This window comes from Cydia pomonella, chromosome 3 (assembly GCF_033807575.1).
Source record: "Cydia pomonella isolate Wapato2018A chromosome 3, ilCydPomo1, whole genome shotgun sequence".
NCBI classification, from domain to species: Eukaryota; Metazoa; Arthropoda; class Insecta; order Lepidoptera; family Tortricidae; genus Cydia; species Cydia pomonella.
In genome coordinates, this window is record NC_084705.1 from 1,556,285 (window position 1) to 1,575,597 (window position 19,313).

General features: G+C 36.8%; 1 protein-coding gene and 1 long non-coding RNA gene across 2 annotated transcripts in view; one reads left to right on the forward strand and one right to left on the reverse strand.

The window, feature by feature from the left end:
- LOC133515749 (uncharacterized) overlaps nt 1-19,313 on the reverse strand; it is a 182,562-nt gene that overhangs the window by 80,526 nt on the left and 82,723 nt on the right. The window lies entirely within an intron of this gene.
- LOC133515735 (mothers against decapentaplegic homolog 6) overlaps nt 5,493-19,313 on the forward strand; it is a 53,863-nt gene continuing 40,042 nt past the window's right edge. The window contains exon 1 of the mRNA XM_061848304.1: nt 5,493-5,993. Within this exon, the coding sequence (XP_061704288.1) occupies nt 5,687-5,993 (307 nt within the window). The 5' untranslated portion in view covers nt 5,493-5,686. The remainder of the gene's footprint in view (nt 5,994-19,313) is intronic.

Genomic DNA, 19,313 nt, shown 5'->3' on the forward strand with positions numbered 1-19,313 from the left:
AAAAAGAAATAAGTACCTAAGTAACGTCAATTTGATTTCATTACGAGCTCAGCATTTTTACATATTTACTAGTATGCGTTTGAAACATGTTTTTTACCGAAATCGAAACCGAAAGCTTAGGCTAATTCGGCTTTGGGAGTGTTTTGTTTCTATCGAGACCTACATATAATTATATAATATCTAATATATTTGTACCTACCTGATCTTTCTCTGTCCCGAGGTTCTTTTAAAGAACAAAATTAAATCACCTGTTAGAACGAATGTTTTAGAGTATGTAATAATTATAGCAGTGTATATTAGACAAAGTGTACCCTATAACCATTATACCAAAAATAACATAACATTGTATGTCGTTGATTAGGTAATATAGTAGTATACCTTCTTTTACGTTATTCAAAATGAATGTATATCAAACTATAATATATTGAAAGTAATTATAAAAAATGTAGTGCACCCATATAAGTCATGACATTAAGTCCGCCTTTTGTACTTTAACCTCTTAAGGCCCAGCCATAGAAATGAAAAATCCAAAATTTGCCACTGGAATTTGAACCTATAGTGCACGGAATACAGTAGATTTTATTTGTTTGAAAATTGCACGAAACAAAACAAATGCAACTCTGTCCTAATTGAATAATATTTAAATTTCATCGAACTGAATAAGTCCTATAGGTAGGACCTTGGGCCTTACGAGGATAAGGTTTTCTTTTGTGCAATAAAGATTAAATAAATAACTGGCCCCAAATCCTTACAAGTTGACAAACTTACAAGACTTAGATTTGAGTACGTTACGGTTTTGATACGACACTTACGCTGGTCTGGGGCATTCTGGCCTCGAATGTCCAATTCCCCGTACGTCCAGTCTCCGTATGTCCATTGCCCCGAACGTCCAGTCCCCGAATGTCCATTGCCCTGAACGTCCAGTCCCCGTATGTCTAATGTCCCCAAAGGTCCAGTACTCGTATGTCCATTGGCCCGAACGTCCAGTCCCCGTATGTCTAATGTCCCCAAAGGTCCAGTACTCGTATGTCCATTGGCCCGAACGTCCAGTCCCCGTATGTCTAATGCCCCCAAAGGCCCAGTCCTCGTATGTCCTTGCTTATTCGGGGCATGCATAGAGTGCTCACTCCATACATCAGTATGCATCGAACCGCGGATTATTTCGTAGCGACATCTAGCGCCAAGTAGCGTATTTATCAGTACCGATACTTGACATTATTAAAAAAATGTGGGCGCGAAGGGTTATCGTCACATAAATAAATAATATAGTACATTATTACACAAATTGACTAAGTCCCACAGTAAGCTCAATAAGGCTTGTGTTGAGGGTACTTAGACAACAACAAGACAGGTATGGGAAAAGAGAGGTATGGGCAATGCAAGAGAGGTATGGGCAATGTGAATGTCATCTCGCCTTGTGTGGTAGGGCACAGCACAGCAGATGTCATTCCAGATCTAGAGCAGAGCTCAACTGGGGAAGTACCTCCACCTTACAGAAAACCGCAGCCAAATAACACTTGACCCTACTCATAGTGTTGTGTTCCTGCCGGTGAGTAAGGTTGCCAGAGCTCAACGAGGGGGGTGGGGTTAGGGTCGGCAACGCGCATGTAACTCCTCTGGAGTTGCAGGTGTACATAGGCTACGGAGACTGCTTACCATCAGGCAGGCCGTATGCTTGTTTGCCACCGAAGTAGTATAAAAAAAAAAAAAACAATATATAAATATTTATAAATACTTAAATACATAGAAAACACCCATGACTCGGGAACAAATATCCATGCTCATCACACAAATACATGCCCTTACCAGGATTTGAACTCGGGACCATCAGCTTCGTAGGCAGGGTCACTACATACTAGGCCAAACCGGTCGTCAACATAGGAATTTGAATTTCGAGCCTTTTTCTACTGACAAAGTTGTTTGACCGGCTATAGGTTGTCATTTTCGCAAATTTGATATGACATTGCCACACTTTATCTTTGCTGACGCTATGTAAAAAAAAATTAATGTTTTTTATTCCGCGGCCGATAAAAACTAAACATTCACCTCTGTAACAAACTTGGACTGTAAGGAATTGAATTTTAAGGACCCTTATTATGTATCTATTGCACAAAATACTATTAAATTGTTGGTACTAAATTGAGATATGTGATAGATAGATATATAAACCATTTATTCGCTTGCCACAATACACACAACTAAACAAAAAAATAATACAAACAATAGCAACACCAAAAAAAAAAAAAAAAAGTAATGTTGCGCTATAATGGAAATCTCAAAAATATTATTTTATAAATAAAAATTAAATAAAGAACAAAAAGCATCAATAAAAGGTAATGAGTGCTGTGAGCGTTGCAGCAAAACAAAAGGGTTCTAGCTCAGTAATACGCTCCACTCTTTCGGGTGAAGCACTGATAATTCTGCTAGAACCCAGATCACGAACGATTCACGATGTAATAAAAAAAAACCATATACATAAAAATTTAGATATGTCATTTCCAAACAGTGCCTCTATTGTCATGAGCATAGGAATGTAAAACTTATAGGTTTCTGTTAACTACTAACTTTACCGTTCTCGATTCTGGGCTATAACTGCGAAAATCTAAGCTCGTCAATTGCGGGCATTTTTCTCTGTGAGAGACAGATCCCCGCCATTTGCAAATTTCGGTTTTCGCCGTAGGTTGTGTTTCGAAATCCTTCAACCTATTGACATTGGATTGAAAACGTATTGATAGTAGGTCAGACTCAGACACCAACGTATTCGTTAAATTTAATTTGAATCAAATTGGAAATAAATATTTATTTCAATAAAAGCCTCATTTTTATAACCTAATAGAAAACTGTTCGATTTCTACAATACACAACATGTGATATGTAAAAATATGTACATGTATGTATATGTACATGTATACAATATTGGCACAAAATTAGGATGATTAGGAAACTCTAATTGCATTGCATTCCCTAATTTCGGTAATAGAAAACCCAAAAAGCCCTAAGAGTAGTATTCCTAGAAGCGACATTAGGTCAGGCTAATGCCTAAATGCCGGCGCGGTTTCGAACCCGCACCCGCGCAGGAGCGCCGATATTTATTAACTTGATGTGTCTTTACCGCGCATTCCGGACGACGGCGGGAAAGAGAGTAGTGCAGGTGCAGACGCGACTGTGGGGAATTATGCCTACACGCAGTGACTTAAGAATCTATTGCTTAATTGTTCACTTTAATTAGGTGTTTTTCAGTGAAAAGTACTAATTCATTTTTTTTCTAAAAGCCTTTTGGGTAATTCCGGCTCAGAGGCGGTTGGTCAAACATTACCTAAAATTGTATTGTAGTATACGATAAGTATTGTTCATCCTCTTCTGTTGTTTTATTTTATTAAAGTGGATGTGTAGACGCGACTGTGGTAAGGAATTATGCCTACAAGTAGTGACCTCTACTAGTGATTTAGGATACCGGTTGCGACAAATAAAATTATTTGGTTTGGTTTTGGTTTGGGAAATTAAATCTCATAGTTCTCTATTATAGTTCCTTTTTATTTGGGATTGGAAAGAAAGGATAAACGTGATAACTCAAGTAATTTAGGCGATAGTTTTGAAATAAATATAGAATAATAATTGTGCTAGTTCAAGTATTATTCCGCATAGAGTGCCAAATAAATATTCTTATGCTTACCTACTTCTGGTGATGGCTGTGATTCTAGCCAAAGAAGAAGTATCACAGAGAAACTTAAAGTTTTCTCTGTAATATAGTGTTAGATGGCTCGATTTAATAAGTCATATTATATGAATATATTCATGTCTACTGTATAAAGCAGGTTACCAGTTTTTAGAAATCTAAAACAATGAAGTTATAACTCCCATGGCAAATTGTGATCTCCAGAACTGGCTGTAATTCCAGCTGTACACACTCGTCGAGAGCCTCTGGTTTGATGTGTCTATACCTACTATCTAGACTTAAACCTTTCCTTTCAGAGACTCAAAAACAGTGATCCGTCTGTCTGTATAATCTCGGCGCGCTTGTGGCACCTACTGACGCCGCTGGTAGCGCCAGAGCTGTGGTTTGATGAAACTAGATCTTTCCTCCCAGAGACTTACAAAACAGACTCTGTAGAGTCACCCGTCTGACCCGTCTGTCTGTATAATCTCGGAGCGGTTGTGGCGCCTCACGCACACACGAGTAGGCACCTGACGCCGCCGGTGGCGCCAGCCTCCCCGCACGTCGGCACCCGCTGTGGGGTGGCCAGGGTTAAGCGGTTTGGGGAGAGTTGACATTTTTTGTAGTTGCGATGGTTTTGAAACTGTGAAGTAACTTCGGGAACAAATCAATTAATTTTATCAGATATTTTCAGTTTTTTCAGCATATTAGGCATTACTCTAGCTAGAGTCAACTAATGCTACTCTTTTAAATATTTCAGACAATATCAGGGAGGGCTTAGGGTTATACGGTTTGAGGAGATATGGGATTATTTTTAAAAATAATGCGGGATATAACTCTTTGGAGACTTACACGTTATTTTAATATTTCAGTAAATTAAAAAGTTGATTTTAAGGTTTTGAGTAGATTTGGGACATTTTTGTAATAGGCGGGCGGGTTATGATAGACTATGGACACTTGTCACGATTAACAAACGGTATAAAAATGCAACCAAGCTGGTCTAACAGGCCAGATATTTTATTCGATGCGAAATTTACACATGGAAAGTTTTAGAAACTTCTCATATTTTAGTGTGGGAATCGAATTTTTCCATTTTAAACGTAAAAGTTTCCTGTGAATATTTTCTTAAATTTCCGAGAATTTTTGCAAGTTATTAGAAACTTTCTGCAACTTGTACAATCAGCCGTAAAAGTGCATGGCGACTTTATCAATGAATTTATTCATAATCTTTCCATGCAATTTTGCAGCTCACTGTACATCAGTAAGCCGAGCTAAGAAATGGGTTTCGTAGTTTTTTTTTCTGTATGTTTATTCAGAGATTGTATTACAGATGGCTTTATCCACATGATAAAATAACTGTCACTTTTAGTGAATGATACCATTTTATCACACTGTTACGTAGACAAGAACGAACATCATATCCATACAGATTCAGAGAGACATATATAATATATGTTTAAGTTTTGTTGTACTTGTAGAAGTATTATTATTATTATTTTTTTTTTGTAAATTGAACATAAGTTTCAAAGATTAGTTTTATATAATATGTTACAATTTGTTAAAAAAGATTTTAAACATTTAAAGTACCTAATGAAATTTTGATAAAGTTTCTTTCGGAAACAAAATACACATTGAATATTAGCTAAGTTTTAAGACAATTGATATTTAAGACATTTTGAAAAGATCGCATTAGTAAGAAATTGAAAAATTAGTTTAATAATGTTTACCTACGTTCAATTTCTTATAAATATAACTTTTTATAAAATACAATCTGTGAATAAATAAATAATAATAACTTTGTTTTGAGCAGTTACACTGCTGTCGTTGTAGCACTCACGAAGACTTAGTAATCTGGGGGACATAAAAGGTCGCTCCAGTTCAAGCGGCGTCAATTCAACTTGTAGACATTGAAACTCAAACTTTTATCTCTGCCATTAAAAAGTTGACGCCGGCAACACAGCGCCGCCGCGTCAGTGGCCGGACGCGGCCAGTCGAGCGGGCGCACGCGGCGAGCAATGTCGTGCGCGGGTGATGCGCGGCCGTCCCGCGCCTCGTGAGCGCTGCCGGCATGTGATGTTCCGGAGACGCGCGCTGCGGCGGCGGCTAGCAGCCGCCGGCGCAAACCACATATCAGACGATACTCTCAGGAGACTCTCCCGAGCGCTGGACACCCCAGCCGCCTCAGAATGCGTGCCAGCGGACCCCAATCTCAAACTAGTTGTGACCAGACTGTTCAGATTCCCCGATTTGAGGGACCTCAACGAGCTGAGGCGCCTCCCGGTGTGCCGGGAACAGAACTGCTGCAATCCTCACCATTGGAGCAGACTGTCGGAACCCGGTACGTGAAGGGCGTTGACCCGAGCAACAAGTGAAGTAAACAGTGAAGTGTTCAGTGCTGTGTTCTGCGTTGAAATAGCATATTCCCTGGATTTTTCTTCACGTGCTTGCTGCATCGGTATCAGTGCAAATCGTTATCACCACTTATCACTACTGTTTGTCTCTGTATCAGCTTCGTTACGTTGTAGTGACGTCACGTCAAGCATTGCTTTCTTCATTTCGGTTGTTTTGAGTGTTGCCATCGTCAATGTAAACCTTTAGATTGTTCTTGAGATATGAAGCTTGGGAATACTTAGCAATTGCGTCAAATACCACGCTGATTTTGAAAATTGGCTTATTTTATCAAAGACTAAGCAAATTTTTTTCTAAAAGTATGATCCAAATTGTAGAATTTATCTTTTAAAAGATGTATATCATTGATAACTGGTGGTTACTTGGTTGTATCTACGAGGGATAGTAAACATTTCCGTGCGCGTCTATTTTTAGTGGCTTACATCAGCGTCTGAACGTGTTCTAAAACTTCTAAACAAAATCCAAAGGGTCCAGTTTTTATGATTACATCGTATTCAATGCCATCTAGTCCAATTCATGTTAGAACAGGAGTTTACATTATAAAAACATCAAAAACTTTTCAAGCACCATGTACACTATGGTTGCTGACAAGTGAAGAAGTTGCTATCAAACTAAAGATAGTACGTTTAAATGTAACGGTTAAAGTTAAAAAATTTCGATAGAAGTGTAGGTAGATCCAATATATATCCATTAAAAGTTGAATAGCTAGGTTAATAATAGTTGAGCTTGAAAAGTTATAAGTATATTTATACCAACCATTAAAAAACATTACAAAAATGGTGTCCGAGGCTTTCATATTGAAATATTTCTTATAAGACTTCACTTAGACGCCCATTAGATCATTCATAAGAGCATATAACAAGAATTATATTTCACTTCAAGAAGTTCGTTTGATCATCAATTGTTGTATAACATATTATTATCAATTTCAACGTTACGTGTTCAGCCGACACGTGTTTCTAATTGTCAAACTTTATTATCATACTACAAAAACAAAACATTATTTCATCATAATTTCCTTTAATCAGTTAATCGTTCCATTCATTATTTGCTGGAACTCCTTTATCATCAAATTCTGGATTCTCATGTTTCTACGTGTCATCTAAAACCACGCCATTCATAATATAAAGCTGATGATTACAATTTAATTCCATTCTGTTAGTTTTACTTATACAAACATTTATTACTCACGCTAAAAGAAGTTCAAAGACGAATTTAAATCAAGCCAAATTGACGAAACTTAAGATAATTGTACCTGCCATAAAACACTACATATATAACAAATACATAAAGGTACATTTGTATGCGGCTGTTGTAGCTAGTTCTGAGAAAAAAGAAAAGGAATTCTTGTCTAAGCAGATTCAGCAGATGGTTGAAAATGGTTTCTATGTACTATACAGATGACTCCATTGCCATTACTAAATACACGTAGCTATTTGATAGTACTCTGATATATCCATTTTGTTGTCCTGTATGTATTATATACTAACAACTTGACTAACAAATCTACAGCTCAATATCGCAGGGTCTATGTTTAATGGATCTAAGTATACTTATTAACGGATATAATTTCTCTCTTTTCTAATCGCTCCAAAGATACCTTTGGTGCCAGGGTGGCATGTTCTTTGGGTAATGCCATGCCGACACAAAACGAATACTCCAAAAATATTATCTTTTTAAATAGTGTTAACTAAGATGCTACAAATTGCTCATCTTCTTTGGTCAAGAACCTATTATTCTTAACAAAAGGACATGACTCTTCAGGCTAATTTAATTTAGGAAGATGCAATAAGTATGCGGACGAGGGTCATAGTTATTTAGCTTTGACATTCAATATCGCCATTACCGACATAGCTCTGTAAGTATTTATAGAAACTTTCCAATCAAAAAGCATTTGTATAAAAGAAAGATTGGACAAATCAAGCATCTCCATCCATCTAAATAACAAAAAGCCTGGGATCTTTGAGAGAAGATAGAAAAGGTACAAATATAGCTGGCTCGAAAAATATGAGGATCTCATTCCTTTTTCTTCATCATTATCCCATAAAAATGACACAACGAACCCTGAAGTAGTGTCTGATGCACCAGCAAAATTCTTGTTAAGACTGATTTCAAATGCAGGGCAAATCTTGAATTTTCATTGCTGTAAAGCACCAAATTATAGTCTAATTCAATACACAATTAAGTATAAATACAATGTACTTTTTGATGGTGTGAGTTTTTCTTCTAGTTATAAAATCGAACCAAGAATTACGACATTCAAATAATTGCCACGTCAAAGCGAAGACATCCGTGTTAATTTCGGACTGTAGTTGCGAGATTTTTCACTACAGTAGGATGAATTATGGTTTTACGGTCGTGATTTTGTGCTTAGTGGCATGACAGTATCAGCCAATCTGCTAATCACCCGTCCGCAAGGCAAATCTTAAACATTAACTAGTCTAGATCAAATTCAGAAATTTTCGAGGCACCTGTCTAATGTCTATTGTACCTTTAATTTTCACTCAGATCAAAATCTTTTGAGAAGGCAATATTTATTTGGGTTTAGTATGGTTTAGTCACCATACAACCGGCATGGTAACCCTGCAATCAGCTAATCTGCGAGGGTCACTCGGCGATAGCAGGCAAGGTCGCGCCGGCGCCGCCCTGACGCGACGCACGCGCATCCAGCTGGATCGCGAAATAAACTACGAAGAATCTCGTTTTCGATTATACTAGCGTTATACTCTCAAATATAAAATCGTTGATTAAATTGTTTCCCCTATCCAATATTTGTTAGGAGACAATATTTAAGGTTTGCTAAGTTTTAAATTAATATTGTTGAGGGTTTGCTTTAAGAAGACGGTTTTTATAGAGATCTGCATAGAAGTCTTTGAAAATTTTCAACCCTTTTTAGTCCCTTGGTGTTGAATTTGAAGAAATATTTTTGTGGAGTGGAATAAAATAAAAATGATAATAAACCTACAGCTACCTAAAATCAGTTAAAACAATCATAATTTCGCAAACAAACTGCTTGTAGTAATCGACCCATTCATACATACTTGTTGTACAATGTACAAATATTATGTTCCAATACAAAAAACACCACGAAATATTATGTTCCAATACAAAAAACGTCTTCTGTTTAATCAAGTTCTTTGAAATCTAGAAGACGGCTAAGCTAATGGAAGAAATGCCAATTGAAAACGACGGGCACAAAATGAAAAGCAGCAGAACTTGTCCACAATGCGTGCCAAGTCAAGTTTTTAATTCCCGGCTCAAGAAAATGCGGCCCGTCTTTGTACACGACTTTTTTGTTTTAAAAAATGCTACCATGCTGAGACGGGCTTGTACGTTATAGTCGATCGGTTTTTGTTTCAAGTGTACCAAATAAAAAGCTTCCTTTTTCAAACAATGCCAGTACTTTTCTCGCTATCTATTCTTTTTTACCTTATGTAATCATTTACCTTATGTAATCACTGTTTTTGTTCAGTGTATCGTGCATATCTAATTCTCTATCAAATCTTTACCAAACATCTAAATATACTTTTCACAAAATAACAAGATAAAGAACTTGTAAAACCGAGCACGCGCTCATTTAGTGTATAGTTAATATTGGTATCGCGAGTTTGAACAAAATAAAGCAAATAAAACGAATGAATATAGCGTGTAGTTTAAAAAACAAGATGAAATTAAACAATCTTACTCATTGTCGATTCCATTAGGTTAGCTAAAAGGTCTTGAAGTTGAATTATGAAGTAAAGGTTTTTCGTGGGACTCCAAATTGCGTTATATTATGTTAATCACAAATATTTTTTTAATATATTTCAATGATATTGTATTCGTTTAATGTTACGACATTGTAAATTGGTATGCCGACTAAATATGCGACATAATCGTTTGACATGTTAACATATTTCATTTGTTTCTCATTGGTGTGGAATGCGGCATACTCATGAACCAAATTGCTTTCAATATATTTCGGTTCAGGGCTCTAGCTATTTACATACCACAAGTGCGTCTTCCTCGTTATTTTGGATCTTGTTTAAGCTCATGATGGTGTTAATTAGGTGTTCAATATTTCTATTTTTAAGAGATTTACCTGTAATCGTCAAAATTCTAGTCCTAAACTATTCGCTTTATGAATTGTTACTGCAGAATTTTAATGTTCGATTGCGACTTCATAGTTTTTTTGATCTTGTGTAAGCTTTTGATGTTATCAATTAAGTATCGAATGCAGTTTCTATTTATCTCTTGTCTGTAATTCTTAAATGGACATTTATAGTCTTAAAAATTCTCCATAAGTTTAAAATACAAAAGATGATGTTATATATGCTGGTAATTTTTGTCTTATATCAGATTGTGCCATATAAAGGTAGCACGATTCAGCTGAAGTTGTCTTAATTCGATTCCAAAACTAACCGCGATGTCAATCTCTACGGAATCAGTTTGTAAGTAATGAGTGGCCATGACATCAACGCGCAGCCGCCGCCCACACCACGTGTAGTACTTAGGAGCCACGTAGGTGTGTTGACAATGCCTGTTAGCATATTAATTAAGAAGAAAGCCGAGGAAATACTTAATGCCTCTCCATATAGACGCTTGTCCGTGAGAATAATCTGATAGCGTGGTCAATAAAATTTCAAGTTTTTAGCTTCTATAAATGGTGGCCTGACAAGTGTCTTTACATTAATCATGAGCGATATATTTATTAATATCATTAAATTATTGACGGGCATAGTTGATTTACTGTCTGTATCTTGGTGATTTAGCGTCTAGCTTGTGCTCAATCGGAATCTTCTTTGTAATCTCATCTCAAATTTCCTTTATGGGTGCAGTAAGCACATCCGGAGGTAATGTCGGTTGTCGGCGGACCTCACCTGCGCCATTTTTTGCGACAACGCGAGGCTCGCGACTGCCGCCACTGTTTTTGTCAACTTTCGCGGCGGTTCCCACAGACGCCGCTAAATATACCGTCGACGCCGTCTTAATCGTCATTCTTTCGACTTACGTGCACTTTTTCAACCACCGTTCTTTTGTTTCTGTTTTTTTTTCCCTTGACTACAGGTTGACACGCCGATCATTTGTCATCCCGAGTTTAGGCAGCGCCGTTTTAATTATTATGTCATCGTCTTTCGGTAAAACTATGAAACGAACCTGTTTGTAAAAGATTTGCTTCACCAGCTTTACTTACAGCTGTTACGTGTGCACCTGCCGCGTTTGCAACATTTTCCGCGATTTTATTGCGGGCATAAATTCGAAAATTCAAAACTCTCGCACAAATCGCTCGAACGTACCGTAAGTTTATGTTCAAGGCGTTTATTCGCGTTTCGGCGCCAATCTTGGTGCCGGCGGCCTTTATTTGTAAATGTTCTTATGAGAGCCGGCGTCAGCGCGACGCGGGATCGTTATCTTATCGGCGCCGACGCCGCGACGCTGCCTCACCGACAAACATCGCCCGCTAATCCCGATACAACAAAATCGGTGTCCATTACTCAGGCAATTAGCTGACGACGTTATCGACTCGTAACCACCATTTACAAGTGATTCCGTGCCCACACGCCATTTCACCTGGCCATTACAACAGCCAAAATTTAATGATGTCGTCTAGATATAACCGTATAAGAATCCATCTGTTAGCGACGCGTCGGCGGCGGCATGGCCGATATTTATTTAGCCATAATTGCTTGTCGGCTGGCTGGCGCCGGCGCCAGGCGCGCCGCGCAGCCGCCCGCGCGGGGCGGCGCGGCCGGGGGGCGGGGGCCCCGCCGGAGGGGGGTGCGTCGGCGCAGGTACGCTCACCACACTGCGTAAGCTCAACTCGATTTTCGTGATTGGTTTTTTTTTCGATTGTTTGATGTTTTTGGGTTTTGTTGGATTTGTGAATGGCTGTCTTATTATCGACGTTGTTTACGACTCTTTTATACGGAAGTCTGGCACCGTCGTGTATTTAAAGTTTAGGTATTAAAACGCTCTATGGTTTTCTAGACGTTTATCGGTCGAATGTTTAGAGAACCATTGAGCGAGGCCCATTGACAGGCGCCTGAGCGGAACCGGCTCCCGTGCTTGCGAAACTGGAAAAAATATCGTGTTTATTAGCAAAGCGATCGGAGGGGCCCAGAGACACCGGTCGTATAACCAACAAACCAGTCACTAAATCAAGCTATATTAGATATTACCAGGAAAACCTGAGGGCCCTAGGCGAAGGCAATAAAATAGGGATTTTGCATTATGAGACGCTCCTGCGCACTCGACATTGTCTGATTCAATCTTTTATACCTACTTTCTCTTGTTAGCTTTTTAAGTTAAACACGTCATCAGGTTTAAGTATAAGTAATATAGATAGAATTATCTAATACCAGTCAGCGTTCGTCATCAATATGAGTAGGTTTTATTATTGAGGTCTTTCCGCTTCTAGGCATTTAAAATTTCTATAATTTTTAACAGTTTTAAAACAAACAATACTTTGTCTCCATCATAATGTGAATCATAACATTATTACTTGCAGTACCATGAACTAACATATTTATCACCTGAAATGTTTGATAAATCGCAGGAAACAACCATAAGATTAAGAATTTATGGTCTCAGAATCCTATCTAAGAAATGTTAGAGTTTAAATACAATAATATAAATGTATACATTATTGGTTCTTGCTGTAACTGTATAAATTGTATTGTAATTGACAAAACACAGAATTAGACGTTATATATTCCGTAATTAATATGCAAGAATTTGCACATTACACACAGCGTATTTGTGTAATGATTAGATTCCACAATCACACTTCCCACTACGAAATTCACAAGAAAACATCACTTGTGTGGAAACAAAATTTCTGCTCATTTGGTGTTTTACTAATGAGTGTTAATTAATTCTTCTAAAGAACCGCCGCCGAAACGGTCAGTCCACCAATGTATAGACTAATTAACTATAATTAGTAATTCATCTCTACGTGAAACTTCCTTAGTTTGACATTAAAAGTCAATGGAGCCAGGAATTGCAGTTTTATTTCGAACGGGCATAAATTAACTTTTTTCTGGCGTCTTATGTCGTCTGACTGCCCATGTGAGGAGAATTTCAATTGCCTCCTTATAGAGCATTTGGCTATTACTTTACCTCATCCTGTGACTTGATGGAATCATTAATTTCTAATGGAGTTTTTACGAACATTCGTTCATGTCATGAGTATGTTGCATTGCTATCCGTTTATTGCTTATAGTGTTTTGGAGTTGTTCATTTTCGGTTCACCATAAATAAGTCCAATTATTTTGTTATGGGTATGGCATCCTGAAACGGATGCCCGTAATGCTATTAAGTTACATGCGTCGTAGCAATCGCTATGGCATGCGATTGACGCAAGACGAATTGAATTTTAGAGACGTCAAGCGAATGTTGAAAGCACTGTCGTGGGAATACTTAGTATCTTAGTTTTCTATGTTCAACGGTACTGTTGTTTACATCTAAGCCGATCCAAAATAGGTTAACCTTTAGCTTAACATGGCGACGGATTCCTTCCGTGTGCAACACAATGTTTCCGGTGTTCTGACAAGGTCCACTCGCGTCACACATTCTACATTCTATCTCGGAGAGTCAACGATCCCTGTGAATTTTTGGACTTGGACCAGCCGGACTGTAATATTTCAGCTTGTGCACGTAATAATCTGGCTGGAAATCAAAGTGCAGATTCTAGTTGATGAACAGCCTGAGATTCTTCACTGGCGGCGTCTTTTTTCTTTTTATTCGTATTGATACGTCTCCAAGATTTGTGATGATTCGAGTTTAAGACATAATGTGCTTATATTCTCACTATTTTCTGTTTAAAGTGACATTGAAAACTCCATCTGGGAAAAATTATAAACAATTTAGCGACAATCTTCCTCCTATGATACTATTGTTGGAATTTGAAATTGTTCATCTGTTCAGGCTCTCAAACTTCCAGGAAGACACTCACAAAGCGTATGATTCTAAGTATGTCATAAGGCGGGATTTCACCAGTGTGTGGCATAAGCATGTTTGTACAGAATCACTGATGGATACCCGCCTTAGCAAACTGCACTAGTTGAAAAGCTAAAATCAAATCTAAACTTATGCTTTGCACCGGCGACAAAATGAGCTGTCATTAAAGTCTGGATCCGGACATGCTCCTAGGCTAGACGCAGCTGTCCGACAGGTGGCAGCACTACACAACACTAAGCAACGCGTGGGCGCCGGCGCCGCCGCTGGCGCCACCCATGTTATAATTCGGGCGGGCTATTTCGAGCGATTCACACGCGTTCGTTTTTCGAATTTTAGATGCTTTAGGTGGGGTGCGTTATTGTTTAATTTACCGTGGCGTTTTCACCTTGTTTTCTACTGTGTATCGTTAGAATTTCACGCACCTTACTTTTTGGGTTAAACATATTAGAAAAATATCACTTCTGTGGACAATAAAAATAAAAGTTAACGACTCTGGTACATATACGAGTAGCCCCGTTTTGTTAGTTGAGTGCTGATAAAACGTCCTTACAGACGCGAATGTAAGGATGCTGCGTAAAAATGAGTTTTTATTTTTTATATTGCGATGTCTACAGGAAAGACGCAAACAAATTGAGCATACTAAAAAATGTGTATAACCCTTTTGCATGTTTAATTTAACTTTTGTTTCCATCATAAAATAATACGTATTTGGATTATTAAGGTTATTTTAAAATTAAGAACAAGGATGAAGTTACATGTATTATTTATGAATCAATAGCTAGGATTTCAGACAAAGTCTATGTAACAGTTTTGAATGATTCACGGTTAGTTTTACTACACTTAAATCGATCGAGATATGAATTGTGATTACCTTTTATATTGTTTACATCTCCAGTTACCCGTGAACAAGATGCATGTAACTGCGTAGAAATATCGGGAGCTCATAAACAAAATAAAACGTAATCACGTTTTTTAAGTCTAAAGTCTATGTAGTCAAATCAAAAGCTAGTTTTAAAAGTGAAGTCTTGGTTCATTCCTGTTTTCCGTCCTTGAGACACTTCCCGCGAACCAAACGCCAGATTATTTAGCTCGCCCGCTCTGATTTATAGCATTTTAAATTTAATTTATTATTTGTTTATTTTACACACCGATTTTATTTGAGAATTCTCGCATATTATGATTTTTAAGACTGGATTTCATTCTGATTTAATATTTATTTTCACTTTTAAGACAAATGGTATAATTATTAAATGTTTAGATATGATATGTCTTAAGTCTTAACTACATTATAGAATTGAACATAAATCATTGGCGATGAAATGATAAATTCTCAAAAATATTATTCGGCGATTACAAGCGATACTGATTCACCAACAAACTTATTTAATTTGACACATCATAACTGTTGTAATTTATAAAACATTTAAGGTAACACACATGCACCCAAATTGGTCGACTGTACTTATATGCTTATTGCTTAAGTCATCATTTAAGTATATAAGCACGGGTAATAAACACAAAATTAAAGATTTATTTACATACAAAAGGTTTCGAAATATTGGAATGCAGTCGACTTAAGCTGACGTAGTTTAAGCACTTAGTCATCATATTTTGTTAACTATTTACTTATAGTGTATCTTTTATTGGGTTAAAATCTTCCGCTTAATTTTCTCCAACGCTTGGTATTAGGGTATGATCAAAAACTGCATGTAGCTTCTATTTATCTATACATCTTCCTCACGCGTCGAATGATGGTAATATAACATTTACTCCAAGTCTGTTTTGGTTAGGTTATAGAACCAGAAATATGTAGGGAACATCATTACGAGCAAGGTGAAGGCGAAAACTGAAATTCGCAAATTGCGGGAATCTTTCTCTTTTACTCTCACTAAGACGTAATTAGAGTGGCAGAGAAAACTTAGATTTTCGCGGTTTTGGCCCAGAAGACTCGTTTGATTTGGCTTGAAAGAGCATTCCATGAAATTGTCTACCCTTGTCCCGTACAAACGCGAATTTTCTAAAGATTCTCAGTTAAGTACAAGTTTTCTTTTCTGTGCCTAATTGTCAAAAATATGCGCAGAAAAATAATTGCCTGCTTTAAGGCGCGGTGTATAGTAAAATGCGCTATGTTTAAATCGATATTTACAGGCTTGTACAAAGATTTCATCGATTATTTTCTAGTATGTATAACTTCAGTCTTTGAACTAGCCGTATGCTTGTCAGAAACACGATGGCTCATCTTTTTCTCGATAGATTTTTGCTTTGAAAATATGCTTAAAACTGTATTTATTTCGATATTTTAGAAGTACTATGATGAATAACAATATGAAATTTACTTCATTCAATAGCTTTTAAGTAACTTTAACATTTTGCTTGTCAGTTTATCGGTGCGTTAAATTTTTCATTCATAATTATGAATTCAACATTTTGTCTACTAAACGTTACCCTGCGCGGCAATACCGTCAGTACGCCAGTACGCCCGTGACCACTGTCAGCGTCGGACCTGTGCTAGTTTAGCGGACGTTACATAAAATGGATAATCACACTATAAATACACAAATATGTTATACACACAATGTTTTCATCACTCTTACGAAGAAAAAACTAATTTTTAAGCTAATTGATTCTTAAATACGTTGACATTTCAGACATCCATCCGTCATATTATCTTTTTTGACAAGTTTTACACACGCATCTGTCCGGCATACAGCCACGATTAACCAAATGATGAAATGGTGCCTTGCACCCGAGTTAAACACTCTACTTTTCATTTTTAATACGAGGAAGGTAAAATACATGTATAAAATTCAGTAGTACTTATTTCGTGAGGGGTACCTACTTTTAATTATCAATTTAGGTAAAATAATATTTTAAATGGCTATTACAGTAATAATCAAATTGAATACCTATTTTTAAACGTAAACAAATAAAATTAATCCGCTTGTTTCATTTATATAAGTCATTATATTGGAACAGCTTCATTTTTAACACATACAGGATGCAGGAGATATACTGGATTTAAATATGAGGGATTTAAATAGTGCTTAGTGAAAGGTACCATTTCACGTTTTTGTGGAAGTGCTCAAATGGCTGTAATAGTTTAAGTTATAAGTGTTGAATTTGTTTGGTATTTCTGGTTTATTAATTTTCATATGGTATACACTTAAGACTTTATTTACAACATTTATCAACTATTTTATTTTGTAAGGTGAGCAGGAGTAATATTTACCCTTCAAATTCCATTCAAAATTTTGCAAGTACTCGGTTCGGAAGTTCGTATATATTTATACCTCTCGCCAATATTTTTATTTCACTGGTTAATTATTCTGTAAATTCAAGAATGTCACTAAATTCCATTTTTGATAATGTTAAACATAAAGTCCTTTGTAAAAGTTTGGTATAATACTTTTATACCATGCTATTTCTGTTTTGTATGAAATGAAAACTGGTGACATTTTATTTCTTTTGCAAGTATAAATTTCGATGACACTCTGCCGTCAATTTCAGGTCTCAGCCAATTTTACCTTCTTCTTTAAAACCTTGGACATTGTTATGTCTTTGTGATATGCTTTTACTATTTTTCCTGCCAATACAAAATATAAGTGGAAAAATCGATCGAAAGTTACGAAAAATATATTTTCTTCATTTTTGCATTAGGGTGCTTATGTGTAATATGTATATATTAAAATAGTTTATTTTGAAATGAATCACTAGTCAAGGCCTATAGTATATCCCTTCAAGTGGCAGAAGCCAAAACGTAAAAAGTAGTCTCGTGGCGGGCCCCGTCGGGTGTTCAGCGCGGATTTAGAGAATATTACAAATTCAACTATTTAAGCTTATCTATGTATAAAAGTATATATTGAAGCATATATCGTTAGAATAAGCACTAAATACGCTATTCGAATAGAACAATTAAATTATTGTCTTCTTCTTCTTGGTCCCTCAATGCTGAGGATCGTGACATCATGTCCTTCTGTTGAAGTTGTCCTTGTTGTTGTTAAATTATTGTAATGTTTATGCATTTCGCCACATGCACCTAACTAATCAAACCTAGCAACAGTGACAGTTTTCCAGTTTCCTTATTAAAAATGACTAACACCACAAAACAAAGTTATGATTGGAGGTAATTGTTAAAATTCAAAGGTTAAGTCATAAAAAGTGCCCGTGAGGAAACGGAATTTTTTTAACCACGTATTCCTTCCTGAGGTCATAAGAAGAATTTCATGTACAAGTTTAAGTCAATTCCGCAAAAAAAAATTGTTTATTTTTTTACTTTTTGTATGTTTTTAAACATATTAAGTTCATGTTCTTGGAAAATTTATGGATTAATATAAATTGGTACATTTTTTTTCGTAAAAATTAGTCTATTCAAATGGTACCTTGTGACTTTGATATCTGTCAAGAAGGTAGTCTAGACTAGGTCCCAAAGTGGCGACTGGCGACATAGCCATCAAAAAGGCGTTATTCACTAAAACACACTTTTTATTATTATGCTTATGTTTTCAGTTATCTCAATACCAGCAAAAACATGCTACCTTTTTACGTTCACTTCCACAAATTACTTAGCTTTGCTAGTATTCTTCCTTTTTTCACTACTTGCCCGAAATTGACTTCTATTGCATTTTTAAGGTCAACTAAGTTTTGAATAGGTAGGTAGGAATCTATATATGATTTAAAGCAGACAATTGTAACTTTTGTCTGAATTAGTAAGTAATATTATTTCGACACAAAACGATTTGGTATCATTTTACTAGGTTCTCAATTTGCCGCGTTATACTCTAGTATTATATATAATTATCAAATTTTTAATTTCATTAAGTTTAAATCATAATCAATATAAATTTCCGGAAAAGATCCCAGAACTAACAAACCAGAATACGGATGGCGTCAGAATAAGGACGTAGGCTTGCTGCGAGCGCGGCGCGCGGGGCGCCCGCCTGCCTGCTGTACCACTTCGTCTGCTTCACCCCCTCAAAAACCTAAAATCTGTCTATAAGAGCGCCTTAAACGCCGAAAAGTCGCAACACAGGAAATAAAATGCGTCCGTACGGGATAGCTGTTGGAATGCTCCTTGAAGTGAACACTTACAGTAATCAGGCACTAAATAATAACGCATCGTACGTCAACACAAAAGGTTACCTAAGGGCGAACGTCAGTTTTCCATCGATAAAGTAATCAATAAGGGAGTCTAGATTGACCAGTTCGCCAGTTACTCGACGAAGGACATACCGTAGGTATTTATTGTATAGATTGAATGTTCAGATTAATTACACATGCCGTACTCGCCACCGTTCTCTCTCATCAGCCAGCA